The sequence below is a fragment of the Callorhinchus milii genome, unplaced genomic scaffold (genome assembly GCF_018977255.1).
Source record: "Callorhinchus milii isolate IMCB2004 unplaced genomic scaffold, IMCB_Cmil_1.0 Scaffold13, whole genome shotgun sequence".
Classification (NCBI taxonomy): domain Eukaryota; kingdom Metazoa; phylum Chordata; class Chondrichthyes; order Chimaeriformes; family Callorhinchidae; genus Callorhinchus; species Callorhinchus milii.
The window spans coordinates 3,355,547-3,369,518 of record NW_024704754.1 but is presented as its reverse complement, the minus strand read 5'-3'; the positions used below and the strand labels follow the sequence as shown (position 1 = coordinate 3,369,518).

Below are 13,972 nucleotides of genomic sequence, written 5' to 3'. Positions count from 1 at the left end.
AAAAACAAATAACATCCAACATTGGGTTAGCAGGGTGTCTGTCTGTCACACACTCCGGGAGTTTACAAAGCTATGGAAACACTGGAGCTGTGCCATTGCGATTTATGATTCAAGACCCTGCTATCTTGTTACAGGTTCCGAACAATCTCAAGCCTTCGTTTATTCTCCGTTGAGAACAAGGTATAGTTATTGAGTAAGCTTACCATTTTATAAAGGTGTTGACGCTTCAGTGAACTCTCAGGTGGCATTCTCCAGCGAATGATGCAGCAAGCATTACAATAGTGAGGATTGAAATTCACAGCACCTTGCCAAGTTACGCTCTTGACTTTAATTGTGCCTATAGGGATTACATGAAGTATAAAGTCCCACAAGACAGACAGGCAACTCTTTCCACTAATCTGCACCGTTGTGAACACATTTCTCTTGTGAAACTATATCTCACATTTGTTCAACACTTTGCCAGTCTTGCCCCCTCACCTTGCAAACCAGATGTGGTCTGCAGGGAGGAGAAGCTTTTTAAGGTGAGTGACAATTGACCCTGCATGAGCAGCACTAATCCAATTTTATGTTCAGGGTTTAGCAGTTAGTACACACAGTGTCTGGTTTGCCCAGCGCACATCAGCTGAGAGAAAGGACAGTAAATCTGTAATCTTTTCTGTGAAAACTAAGCAGTTCCTTGGGAATGTGCTAATCTCCGAACACTTCCGGTGCTTTTGTAAAAGTGTCTTCTCTTTTGGAGTCCTGTAGTTTAGTGGTTAGAGCTCTCGCCTCGCAAGCGAGAGACCTGGGTTCGATTCCTGGTCAGGGCGAAACATTGGGCAAATTTCCTTGCTCCACATGCCTCTGTTTACCGAACAGTAAGTAGGAAGCCGGTTGTTGGTTGATTGGCGCATCGTTTTTCCGGGGGTAATCATCCCTTAAAAAACAATAATAAATTGGTCGCTCAATCCACGACTGTCTGTGGGGACGCTGCTGTGCCCAATTGGCTGCCACATTTCGCCCACAAAACATACAGTCAATTCACTTCAAGGTATATTCTGCGAAGAGCTTCGAGATGCCTCAAAAAGGTTGTTATGGAAATTTCAACCTCTCAGTGACTGAGATATTTTATATTATGGATGGTAAAATGCTTTCCACATTTATTGGGTTGAGAATATCAAACATGACCCACATTAAACTTCACTGGGACAGAATCAGTTTGCCAGCGGTGAAAAGGAAAAGGACACGCTCCCTATTTGACAAAGACATTTTTTTTCAAGAACACATTTGAGTTACTTCACTGCAGTTGTTCGCCTCTGAATCACGTAAATGCTTTGCATTATTAAATCAAAGCCACATGCAATTTTTTTCAACGAGGTACACGCGACACTGATTGATACGTTCAGCTCTCTTAAAGTTGGAATGTTATATGGTTATCAAATCCAACCCCAAAACCAGAGCAAGGAACCCTGAGATAAGGCGATATTATCTCACAGCAGTGGGATCCGATGAGCTCGAAGAATTTAATCTCCTGCTGATCAAGACAAGGCTAGGAAACAATATCATCACATTGGAATCTAGAATGGGAGCCCCACTTTTTCGATAGATACGAAATAATACGAAAAACGTCGTATAAAACAAAATAATTCTAAACAGAGAATTGAGTGCCCCCTCCCTCCCCAGCCCTCTCTGCCCCCCCAGAGGTCCTCGTCTGCAGATCATTTCCCCCAGACCCCCTGGCCCAATACCTCCCCCCACCACGCCACTTTATGAGAGGGTGAGGGGGGTAGAAAGGTGGGAAAAAAAAGGACAAAGAAGCATTCAATAATGTAAAGTATGGTAAAAACAAATTCAATATGTAATATTTTGACTGACGGCAAAATGCTTAGGAGCATCAAAATGTTGAGAGTCAACACGCAATGTTTTCTTGCTGTAGTAATGTTTTCATTGCTCATTTAGATGGGTAAATTCAAACAAAAGCTTAGCTAAAGCTAGTAAACAATGCATGATACATCTCATTGACGTAGGTCACAGGATAGGATGCTAAATCTGTAAGTGGCGATTTAATCTGAATCAATAATAATAATCCTTGCATTGGATATAGTGCCTTATCAAGTCTTCAAGACATCTCAAAGCACTTCACGGAATATACTGTAAAGTAAATTGACTGTATATTTTGAGGGAGGAAACACCAATTTTTAACCAACTTTTGTTGTAAATTACAATGTGACAATATTGTTTCCAAGCCAATTTACACATAGGAGTCTTTTTAAATCTTCTCCCAGCTCATTTCTCACAATTTAGGACACGTAAAAGTCAGAAGAGAGATGGAAACTTCCATCCCATCATTCAAGGTTTATTTAAATCCCAGTTCGTAAAGGTGAAAGGGTGACTGCAGTTTTTCATATAGAAAAAATAGAGATAGCAAAATCGATATCCTCCTCAGGTTGGATTTGTAACCAACCAATTTAAATTCACACTTCATTGAGCATAGAGTTGGTTTTATACCAAGTGAATATTGATGGCCAAACCGCATATTGATTCTTTATTTGTCCAGCGTGGAATGTAGGATAATAAAATAATATAATATAATCCGCGGATTTAATATAGCATCTTTTCACGTCTTCTAGATGTCTCAAAGCGCTTCACAGAATATACTGTAAAGTGAATCAACTGTATATTTTGTGGGCAAATCAGGGCAGCCAATTGCGCACAGGATAAAATAATGGAGGCAATTCTGTTGGTACTATCCAGGTTCTTTTTTCCGTCAGCATCTTTGAATACACGATTATTTTATACGACAGCAAAACACCTTCTTTTCCTCTCCCTCTTCAGCTATTGAGTGATTCTTAATGTCAGAAAAGGCTAACATTAAGAGAGGAAAGCATTTTCTACTGCTCTATACTGCCCCACCATCTTACTACGATAACAATAACAACTTGCATTTATACAGAATGCCCTTCACGCAGGATAAAATCTCCATAATAATAATAATTATAACATAAGAATAACATGTAAGATATATGTATAATAATAATAATCCTTGCATTTGATATAGCGCCTTATCACGTCTTCGAGACGTCTCGATACCTCGGAGTGAGTGAAGCCCATTTCCTGCTCGTGCCACACTGTGCCCGGGGCTGGGCACACTGCATTCTTATAGGTTTGTAGCGGATAATGTCTCAAGGATTGAAGTGACCAATTAATTATTTTTATTGTTGAGGGATTATTATCAGGCGTGTGGAGGAAGGAAACTTGCCCAAGGTTTTGCCCTGCCGGGAATCGAACCCGGATCTCTCGCTTGCGAGGCGAGTGCTCCAACCACTACGCTGTGTACTCCATAATTGGGATAAATCATGTCAAGTGGGAAGCTGAAAGATACTAGGGATGTTAGTTGACTCATCACTCACTGTGTCAAAACAGTGTGAGGCAGCAATAAACAAGGCCATTAGGGCTCCGGGCTCTATTGCAAAATCAATTGAGTCAATCAAGTGTGTGCAAAATCCTCTTTGACCATGCTTACGGCCACCTCCCCCCTCCCCGCCCGGCTCAGAGTCAGTTACACCACTGTTAAGCGCTCTGAGACCCTGCCCTAGACCCCAGAGGCAATGCAGAGGAGAGTAACCAGGATGATCCAAGTGTCAGAGGAATGAGATATGAGGTGGGCCATTGGAAAAGTGCGAGTGCAATTCTGCTATCAACAACATTATCCGCTACAAACCTATAAGACTGCAATGTGCCCAGCCCCGGGCACAGTGTGGCACGAGCAGGAAATGGGCTTCGCTCACTCCGAGGTATCTCTCTCTCCGCTGTGTGTGTGTGTGTGTGTCTGTCACTGTGTGAGTGTATCTGTCTCTGGCTGCTGTATTAACCCTCAAATTCAACAGTCACACCAATTACAGTACATCTTGTGAACCACTTTGAGATGTCTTAACAATTCGATAAGGTGTTATATCAAATGCAAAGCTTATTATAAGTAGGCCAAAGTGCCCGTCCAAACCTCCCTTGCGATCTTGTGATAAGCTATTTTGAGTGAGACAGGAAACTTTCTCTTCTTATGACTTAACTTAAGAAACATCAAGTTTGCTGGGCAATAATGTATTCATCCATCTCGCTAGATAGATGATCTGTTAATCCAACGTTCCTCACATCAGTCGATAATTCGACACACTTTCTAATTCAGAGTTGTGCTGCTTTAAAATCTTATTTATTCACAGCAGTAGAATCCAAGTGGAATCCAATTTTACCTCTTCATAAAATTGTGAAGTTTAAATGCATTAATCACGGATTTTCTAGAATCCCAGAAAATGGAAAAAAAGCTACCAGCAACAATTACTTTGATGCCCATTGACGGACTTTGCAAAGTCTGTTTTCTTTCTTTAACAGTATCTTAAATCAAGTCCTTTTTTTTTGAGTCAGCCTATGTCCGGAATGTGCAGTCTCTCCCTGGAGGGATAAAGTCTGCTAACCTAGTTCCAGTGCTTTGTGCAGGTTGGTGAGAATCAAGGGGTCTCCAGAGTTGGAGTTGGTTTAACCCGCTAAAACTGCATAGCAATAGAGAGCATAGTCTGGCAAGCTTCCGACTACTTGTCTAGCTACGACCTCCATACCCGTTAGATCTTTGGCCTGTAGGGTTAACAGGAGAATGGTGGGAAGATTCCCTACGCATTATTAATAAATTGGTCACTCAATCCACGACTGTTTGTGGGGACGCTGCTGTGCGCAATTGGCTGCCGCCTTCCGCCCACGGGATATACAATCAATTTACTTTACAATATATCCTGTGAAGGGCTTTGAGACGTCTTGGAGATGTGATAAGCCGCTGTATCAAATGCAAGGATTGTTATTACTAGGATTATTACACCTACACCATCCTCCAAGTGTAGCCGATAAGGGAGCATGGCTAGTCCGCCATCAGCAGTGCCCTGGAATACTGTGGACTCACCTGAATCAGCAACCAGATTACTGAGATTGAAACTCGACTCCGATATACCCAACAAGTCACCTTGGAACCAGCTCAGCTCCAAGGAGACCCCACTTACATCCCACCCCAAGTCTCCAAGTCCTTCATTCATACAAATATAAGTAATTCATAGTTTTGGAGCTACTGTTAAGAAGCAGGCACAACACGTTGGCTCCATTCACTGAGATCAACAATTTGAGTCAGGCGGGAGGGGAAGGTGGCTGAAAACACAATTGTAGATATAGAAATTATAAACGTGTTGTATGAATATTTCATTCTACAGGAATTAATCTTGTTGAGTACTATTTTACCAGTTCTCGAAATCATGCATAGCGGAACACTATGTCACTTTGTCTTGCACCCATATATAAAGGGAAATTGTTTTGTGAATTTTGTTTAATCAACAAAGCATCCCTTGACATTTTTTTTCCCCCTTGAGCAGATTGTGATAGTTCCCTCAATCTTTGGACATTTACCTCTTTGTCCTTACAGTCACCCAACTCTGAAACACGGAGGACAGACTGTTGACAGTGTAGGAGAATTCTAGCTCACGATTTATTCCTTGCCAGATTCCCACAGATTCCCTTAATCTCTCCTCATTCTTCACGGCATCTGATGGCTACAATCCAGGTAATCTTTGTGAGTTTCAGCAGAAACTAAACCTCCACATTCTCATGCATGGCTGGATTCATACGTAGGCTTTCATTTCCCATGTGCTTTGATTTTTTTCTAGGACACCACGCATCAGTACACCTCATGACTCAGTGCCAGTTCACAGCTGTCCACCTCTGATATCAGGACGCAGGTGCATATATGTCAATGCTTTTTGAAGCCAACTCATCTGGGAGCATGAAGGACATTGATTGTGGAGTCCTGTAGCTCAGTGATTAGAGCACTCGTCCGGCAAGCAAGAGGACCTGGGTTCGATTCCCGGGCAGGGCGGAATGTGGGGCAAGTTTCCTTACTCCACACACACACGCCTCGGTATACCCAGCAGTCCCCATTCAGAACCAGAAAACATTAATACCGTTGTTTCGTAACGACAGACACACTGTTTGGAGACAGCAATGTGCACAGTGCGTGAGGGGGAAACATTGAATGTTTCACCGAGTAGAATTTCTCATCCTCAAATTTATAGAGGTCATTTGAACAAAAACTAAAAGTGGGTAAGTCACAGGTGGCTCTGGCTCTTTGAGCCTTTGCCAGAAAGTTGGCGTTTCTGTTTGAGTGCAGCCAGGATTAGCAACTTCTGCATTTTAAAATTCCTCTGGCCATTTTTCAGAAGGTGAAATCAAATTAATTCCCAGCAGTGCAGTCAAATCATTGACCTCCATCACATGTGAAGTACAGCTACGTGCAGCATGAAAATTTTATTCCAGACAGTGCAGTCAGGGAAGTGGGCTGGAGAATTCTCAACAACCTCCAGGATACACACACATGGGATAGGAATTTCACTTGGGTCTCGATTAAACACAATTAACATAAGATTAGCATCTCAGAACATCCAAATGTGTCAATACATCATTTTGAAGCTGATTTTCTATCAGTTCTTTTAAGAACTACCAGAAAATGGACTTCGAAAGTTGAAACACATTTTTTGACATCAATCAGTAATGAAAGCTTTGATAGGTTTAATGGTCCCAGCTGGACAAGCAGCAAGAAACCTGTTGGACAGTGCTTTCGATGGTAAGCTATGTGGTTTAAGCTAGTTATACTCCAGTAGTATCGCACCACACACTCTGGGGTCCCCAAGCCTTCGTTCCCGCCTCAAACTTAATAATAAAATAAGTAATGCTTGCATTTGATATCACATCTTTCTCATTTCTTCGAGACGTCTCAAAGCGCTTTGCAGGATATACTGTAAAGTGAATTGACTGCATATTTTGGGGGTGAAACGTGGCAGTCAATTGCGCACAGTAGTGTCGAACAAACGTCATAGATTGAGTGACTAATTTTGTTTTAAAACTTTCCAGTAAGCAGAGTGCATCCCTCCAAGAAGAGAGTATACGTACCATTCTAGACACAGGGATATTTCCACACGCAGGTGGCATATATTTCTGATACTGTCAGTCTGGTTCAGATGATAATAATAATAATAATAATAATAATCCTTGCATTTAATATAGCGCCTTATCACGCCATTGAGTCGTCTCAAAGCACTTCACAGAACATACTGAATTGACTGTATATTTTGTGGGCAAAATCTTCTTAAGCATAGTGATGTATCAGACACCAGGCTGACTAAAAGAAAGGATGCCAGCAAATATACCATTGGATTGGAAACTACTGGCTGATAATAATTGTTTCTTTCTCAAAATACCTAGCTCCGCGGCATGTGCTCTTGCATGGTACATTTGCAGGAAATCTCTCTTATCCTCTGGGATGCTACCCTGTGTGAGAAGTGTATATTGTTGTTGTTACCCTGGTAGCCTCATGCAGCCTGAAACAATTGGTTAGAACTTAAGAACGAAAAAAAAAAAAATCATTTGGAATATCCAGCCCACTCTGTCCACCACCCCACAAACCCTAACCTGTCATGGCTTCATCCATTCGCTCTGCCTCCGGAGGAAAGGAAAGTTCTGCAATAGATCCTTCTGGTTTCCAAAGGTGATGGAGCAAAAGTTTGAGAATATTCTTTCATAGCCACCGTTCAAACCTTGTTTCCTTCCCTCCCCAGACGATACTTTCCCCAGATGTATAGAAACATTGCACTCTATGAAATATATCTCATTTATTTCAGCTGGGATTCATTTTTCAAGGAATTTATCCAAACAGCCTCAGCTACCTTTTTGTTGGCAGCCAATTCCAATTATCTACAATTCTGCGAGCAAAAAATCTTCGAATCTCAAGTTCTGCTTGAGGCATTCTAATTTGAAAACTATGTCCCTAATAAGCTTATAATAATAATAATGATCCTTGTATTTGATATCGCGCCTTATCATGCCTTCGAGACGTCTCAAAGTGCTTCACGGAATATAATGTAAAGTCAATTCATCGTATATTTCGTGGGGGAAATGTGGCGGCCAATTGCGCACAGTAGCGTCCCCACAAACAGTCGTGGATTGAGTGACCAAATTATTATTATTATTTTTGAAGGGATTATTACAAGAACAACAACAAAATTGCATGTGTAAAGTGCCTTTCACGTCGGGAGGATGTCCCAAGACACTGGACAGTCAGTGTTTCGGACCCAAGCTGGGTGTCAGGATTGGGAAGGGTGTAGGACATGAGGAGGGAAGCAGGGTGATCGAAAGCACAGTCGAAGAGGGGGTCTTGAGATGGGTCTTGAAGGAGGTAAGGGAGGGGCGAGGCAGAGGGACTCCGGGATGAGTTCCAGAGGGTGAGGGTAGATTGGCAGAAGGACTGCCCGCCAATGGTGGAGCAGGCGAGGTGGGGGACGTGAAGCAGGCTGGAGCCCGCTGAGCAGAGGGAACGGGCAGGACAGTAGGGGGTTAGGAGGTCGCAGAGGTAGGTACCCCTCGGAAAGCGATCCGCCAATCGATTAACAACCGGGTTCCTGCTCACTGCTCGGTAAACAGAGGAGTGTGGAGTAAGGAAACCTTGCCAACGTTTCGCCCTGCCTGGGAATCGAACCCAGGTCCTCTCGCTTATGAGGCGAGCGCTCTAACCACTATGCTAGGAGTCTCACTTCATCACATTATCTATGGCCAGACCAGGGACAGACTCCACCATCACAAATCTATCTCCACCCACAGCGAGAGAAGTGAGAAATTAAAATTTAAGAAGATTCTGAAAATAGTGTCGCCACGTTTACAACACGCTATACTCTGACTGTGTAATAATAGATTAAATTGAAGATCATTTATTAATGGGACGTTAAAACACTCCATTTATGACACCCTCTCAACTCATCTCTCTCCTTCCATAAAGTTTAATCATCCTACTGTTTGCAGTGGAGAACGACATTTCTTAGCGCAGAACCAGTGAAGAATAATTCTGATGAGTGTTGCATACATCTCTTTTGGAGAACTCGGCCCAAAGACACTGCATGTAACACTCACCAGAATTTGCCCCCAATGATGTTTTGCTATTATTATTAATATTATTATTATTATACAGTAAAACTTGCACAAGCCATCTCTTTATGAATCGTACAATCGCCTAATCATACAATGTATCTGAGTCCCATTCAGTTTCCTACCAAAAAACGTCTAGATTTCTTTGCACTAGTTGTATTCCATTAATCGAATAAACAGCTAAATCCTAATGGTTTATTGCTCTTAAGTGATTCTAAAACCCTACGCAAATCATCTCCTAACTCTTCTCCGCACTGATTGGCTTCATTGAAGTGCACACATGCAGTTTTCCGTTTGAAACCAATGTGAGAAACAAAGTCATATTATGTACGGGTCAAGAACAAAGAGTTTTGCCTAAATCGGACTTTAGGTAAGTCATATCGAATGTTACAGTCCCAACTGATGTGAACTTTACGCATTTTATCGTATCAAAAGAACCAGTGTAAATTCTTGGGTGATGCAGTGAATTTGAAGACAACCAAAGAGGAAAATTCCACCTGGATCTAGATTTACTGTATTAACGTAACATTTCAGAGTGCCTATAATTTGCTACATTTTTTAATTGTATAGCCTCAATTTTGAAGCCGATTTCCTGTAAGTTCTGGGTACACAAAACTGGTTCAATAATAATAATCCTTGCATTTGATATAGAGCCTCATCACATCTTTGAGACGTCTCAAAGCGCTTTACAGAATATACTGTAAAGTGAATTGACTGTATATTTTGTAGGGGAATCGCGGCAGCCAATTGCGCACAGCAGCGTCCCACAAACAGTCGTGGATTGAAGTGACCAAATTATTATTTCTCTTTTATTTATTTTTATTTTTGAAAGGATTATCATCCCCCAGAAAAGCGATCCGCCAATGGACAAACAACCTCATTCCTACTTACTGCGGGGTAAACAGAGAGGCGTGTGGAGTAAGGAAACTTGCCCAACGTTTCAAATAATGTGTCATTAAGACTGAATTGAACAATTGGCTTAATTCTGTATGCTCTGAAATGTTACATCAATGGAGTAAATCTAGACCCAGGTGGAATTCTATGTTTTTCTACCTCTAGGATTTACAGCTGCAACCGAGAATATTTGAAATCAATCTCCACTTAGTTGCTGGTGATCACAGAGCCCCAGTATAAAACTGCTCGCAATTCAGCGTAAATTGGCACTAAATTGCCCATCTTATCCAGATAAATCATTTGGATGGCTCCACTCTGAGTTTTCTGCATTAACCCTGACCTGGAAATACTTAATGCCAGTACTAAGTACACCATTGAAAAAACTGTTGGCAAGCATGCCATTTCTCTTCCCTCTTTCAGTTGGATATCAAGATCAGGCCAGGGGAACCTAAGAGCTACCTATCCCTAAAATAATAAGAGATCACTGAAAGGGAAATCTATCATTTAATCTTCAAGAAAACTTCATTATCATGTGCTGGAATTTATAGTATTTCTTATAGAATTCAGATTTTTAGAATGTGTTTCTACAGATAGACGGACAGACAGACAGACAGACAGACGGAGAAAATGGCCCATGAGTCAGTAACTAGAAGGCAGCAATTTAAGCTAGTTAATAAACAAGTAAATGGGGAGATGAGGAGAATTTTTTTCATGGGGGGGTGAGTAGAATTTGAATGTCCTGCCAGGAGCAATGGTTCAGAAAAATAGAATCAGATAAATACTAAATACGAAGTAAAGCAAAAAAGGGGTGTGGAAAAAGGGCAGGTAAATGGAATTGGATAGCAGAATTGTTCTGAAAAGAACCAGCACAGAGACGATGAGCCAAATTGCCTTCTTCTGTGCTATAAATTTCTACCATACGATGGTTCTACTGTGCTGTAAATCCTCTTCTTGTGATGCTGTACAAAAGTACACCAATCCGTGCGCACTTTATTTTCCAACTTACAGAGAGTAAAAATAAAGTTAGAGCTTCTACTGTGCCACTGAGATGTCTATTGTTTAATTTAGTATAGTTATGAAATATTTAGATGTGATATGTCGTCAATGGTTGACTTACATAAGCACTCACAGACACAGATGGAGAAGAGAGAGACATACAGACAGATAGAGGAGAGACAGACACACACACATACAGACAGAGGAGAGAGAGAGAGAGAGACACAGACAATCTCACAGGCAGTGGGAGTCCTTGTATTAGCCCCTGGTCACTGACCACACAGCAAAGCCCATTTCCTGCCCCCTGCGCCTCCCAACACCCCCCACGCGGTGATTTTCTATAGTCCAGCCTATCACTTCTGCACGTGTGTGAGAAGCAGAATTGCACCTTCTCACACAAGCGCAAAAGCGCTCTGAACTCAGGAGAAATTTCGATTTCTCCAGAGGTCTGAACGTGCGGAGTGCTGCTGCTGACCCCAGCCTCACAGCCACAGCTGTTTTTGGGGGTCCCTCAAAATCCGGGGCTGAGGGCTACAGCACCTAAAGGCCTGGGTTAATCCAGCCCTGACTACTGCATATTGACCCTAGCTGGAGTTAGATTAGAAGATCAGCCATGATTGAATGGCGGAGCAGGCTCGAAGGGTCGAATGGCCTCCTCCTGCTCCTACATGTTATGTCATGTTATGTTAACATGGCCACCGATGAGGTATAAAGACACAGTAGGAATTGTAGGAATGAACAAGGTCAGAGTCTTGTTTCATAAGCTGAGGAACCCATTTGGTCAAATCCACTCAGCTGAATACCACATCTAATGGGCCATAAGCTCGTATTCTCTTTGTATTCTAATTGGGTTCGGCACCTATTGAAAAACACATTGATTTAATGTGAAGGGAGCTCAGTGTTAGTCAATAAATATAATAATCCTTGCATTTTGTTACAGGGCTTTTCACATCTTCCAGACGTCTCAAAGCGCTTCACAGAATATAATGTAAAGTGAATTGACTGTATATTTGAAGTGAACTTGAAGTGAATTTGCACAATTTGCCAGTACTGTATAACAAGAGTGGAAACTGCACATTTTTTTTTCCATTGGAGCCACCAATGATTTTTTTTCTCTCTGGACTTTTACAGCTTTCAAAGCTTGCTCACTTGGCAGCTCAAATAGTGATGGAGAACTTCCAACACTCTAGGTTAAAAACTGGTACCCGCACCTACGGGTGGCTACAGTGAAGCTTCGCTGTGACATACCACTTGGGATCCGTAAAATCCGAGCTGCGATTATACAGTCAAAGAAAATCTCGTAGCACAAAAACACAATTGATTTGCTTGAAACATAAGGTGGCATCTTGTGCTCGTACCCACCGTGAAACAGCAACACATACAGTGACAATTTTATGCACGATCTTAAGTTGCGTCTTACCTCGGAAAAAACATTCTTTACTGTGAGTGATGTAGATCTTGGCTTTCTGCAAGCAAGCAGAACGATGTAGCTCACAGTGATTCTCATAAAACTTCCCATCGGAGCCGCAGACTGGTATGTAATTGGGCTTGCATTTCTGTAGGCACACACACACTGGCTGCCTCGTTTCCTTACTGACGTTACACTGTTCCCCACGGCCACAGTACTTCTTCTCACACGAGCCATATAGACCATCGTGGCCGTAATACACTGGAGAAATAAACCAAAGAGAGAAGAAAAGGTGAAGAAAGACAAAATCCCCAGTCTCTATGTAAGGTAAGGCCTACAAACATACAGTCACATAAACCTGTGAATTCCCGTATGTCTGATTGACTGTGCTCCTTGCCTATTTGTTCACTGCCAACAGAAGTGTTAATCCGAATAATTCACAAAATAGAACAATGTGCCAATTTTTAAAAAGGTCTGGCAATCATAGTTTGCAGGAAAAAAATTCCAGGACGCTGCCAAAAAAGGCAAATCAATTATACTTAAGAAAAATAAACAGGATGGAGAAGGTTGAGGAGTTAGCAAATGGTCCTATCACCTCTCAAACCAGAAACATGAGTGTGAATGCAGGCTCGAAAGATGGGATGGAAATCTCCACCTTACAGCCACACAGGACCCCTCACGCAGAGTCGCGTCCCAGAGCGCTTGACGGTGGCGGAGACGGTCGCCAAGCCGGTTGGATGGGGGGGGCTGACCGTAGGCACGGTCGAACAGGAAGGTCTTCAGGTTGTGAGGCTCCAAAGTAAAGTTATTTCAGAGCAGCCACAATGGACGCAAGACAGAGCACAAAACTACAAAAAAAACATGGAATGAGATAAGGCCAATTGGGCTATTATACCCACTCCATCTACTGAACACGTAAACTCTCCCCAATCCTGGAGTCCATCCCATTCATTTAATTCCCTCGAGGGTAAATTCTGAAAAGGTTTATCTGACTCTGTCCCTGACTTCAAAACTTCAGAATGTCCGATTTCAGTTCTTCACTTTGAAACCTTTGCTTTTTACAGATGTCATTTCCATAATCACAGCATCACAGGAACCAGCACTTTTACTGGCTAAATCCTCGCACATGTTCATAATCTAACACAGGGAGAGAAGGCATAGAAGTGTGAAATATTCATCTTCAATTATCACCTGTCAATAATCACAGCAGATTTTCAATTAAAATAATTTTCAATCGGTTAATGAAGAGACTCTTTCATGAAGTCAGCGGCTTTTTGGTTAAAGTGGAAGTCAGATTTCTAATTTGACTTTTATTTCCATCAATATCCAATGCAATAATTAGCATTATCAATATGAATTTCCAAAGTCAGTGTGGCAGCAACTTCTGTAAAAGGTGCGATTCCCTTAGCGGGATAATAGCAAAGTTTCATCCATTTTACTAATTGGTATTTGTGTCTGCATAAGTGTTGAGGTATTTACAATTCCATAACTGTTTTTTTCCCTTTTTCTTTGCTGCAATTTTACTCTCAAGGTCATTAGCAATAACCTGATCTGCCAAATACTCAGCCAGAACTTGGCAATCAACAACACTCGCAAAGCAGAGACAAAATCTTAGTGTAAAATGGCCTTTCTACAAGAGTGCATGCTCAAGCACAAGATCATTAGGTCACAACACGTTCTCTGAAATTAACATTG

General features: G+C 41.8%; 1 protein-coding gene across 1 annotated transcript in view; it reads right to left on the bottom strand.

Moving 5' to 3' along the window:
* Nucleotides 1-13,972, bottom strand: part of LOC103183744 (follistatin-related protein 5) — a 108,777-nt gene that overhangs the window by 83,151 nt on the left and 11,654 nt on the right. The window contains exon 2 of the mRNA XM_007901388.2: nucleotides 12,290-12,538. Coding sequence (XP_007899579.2) covers nucleotides 12,290-12,538 — 249 coding nt within the window. The remainder of the gene's footprint in view (nucleotides 1-12,289; nucleotides 12,539-13,972) is intronic.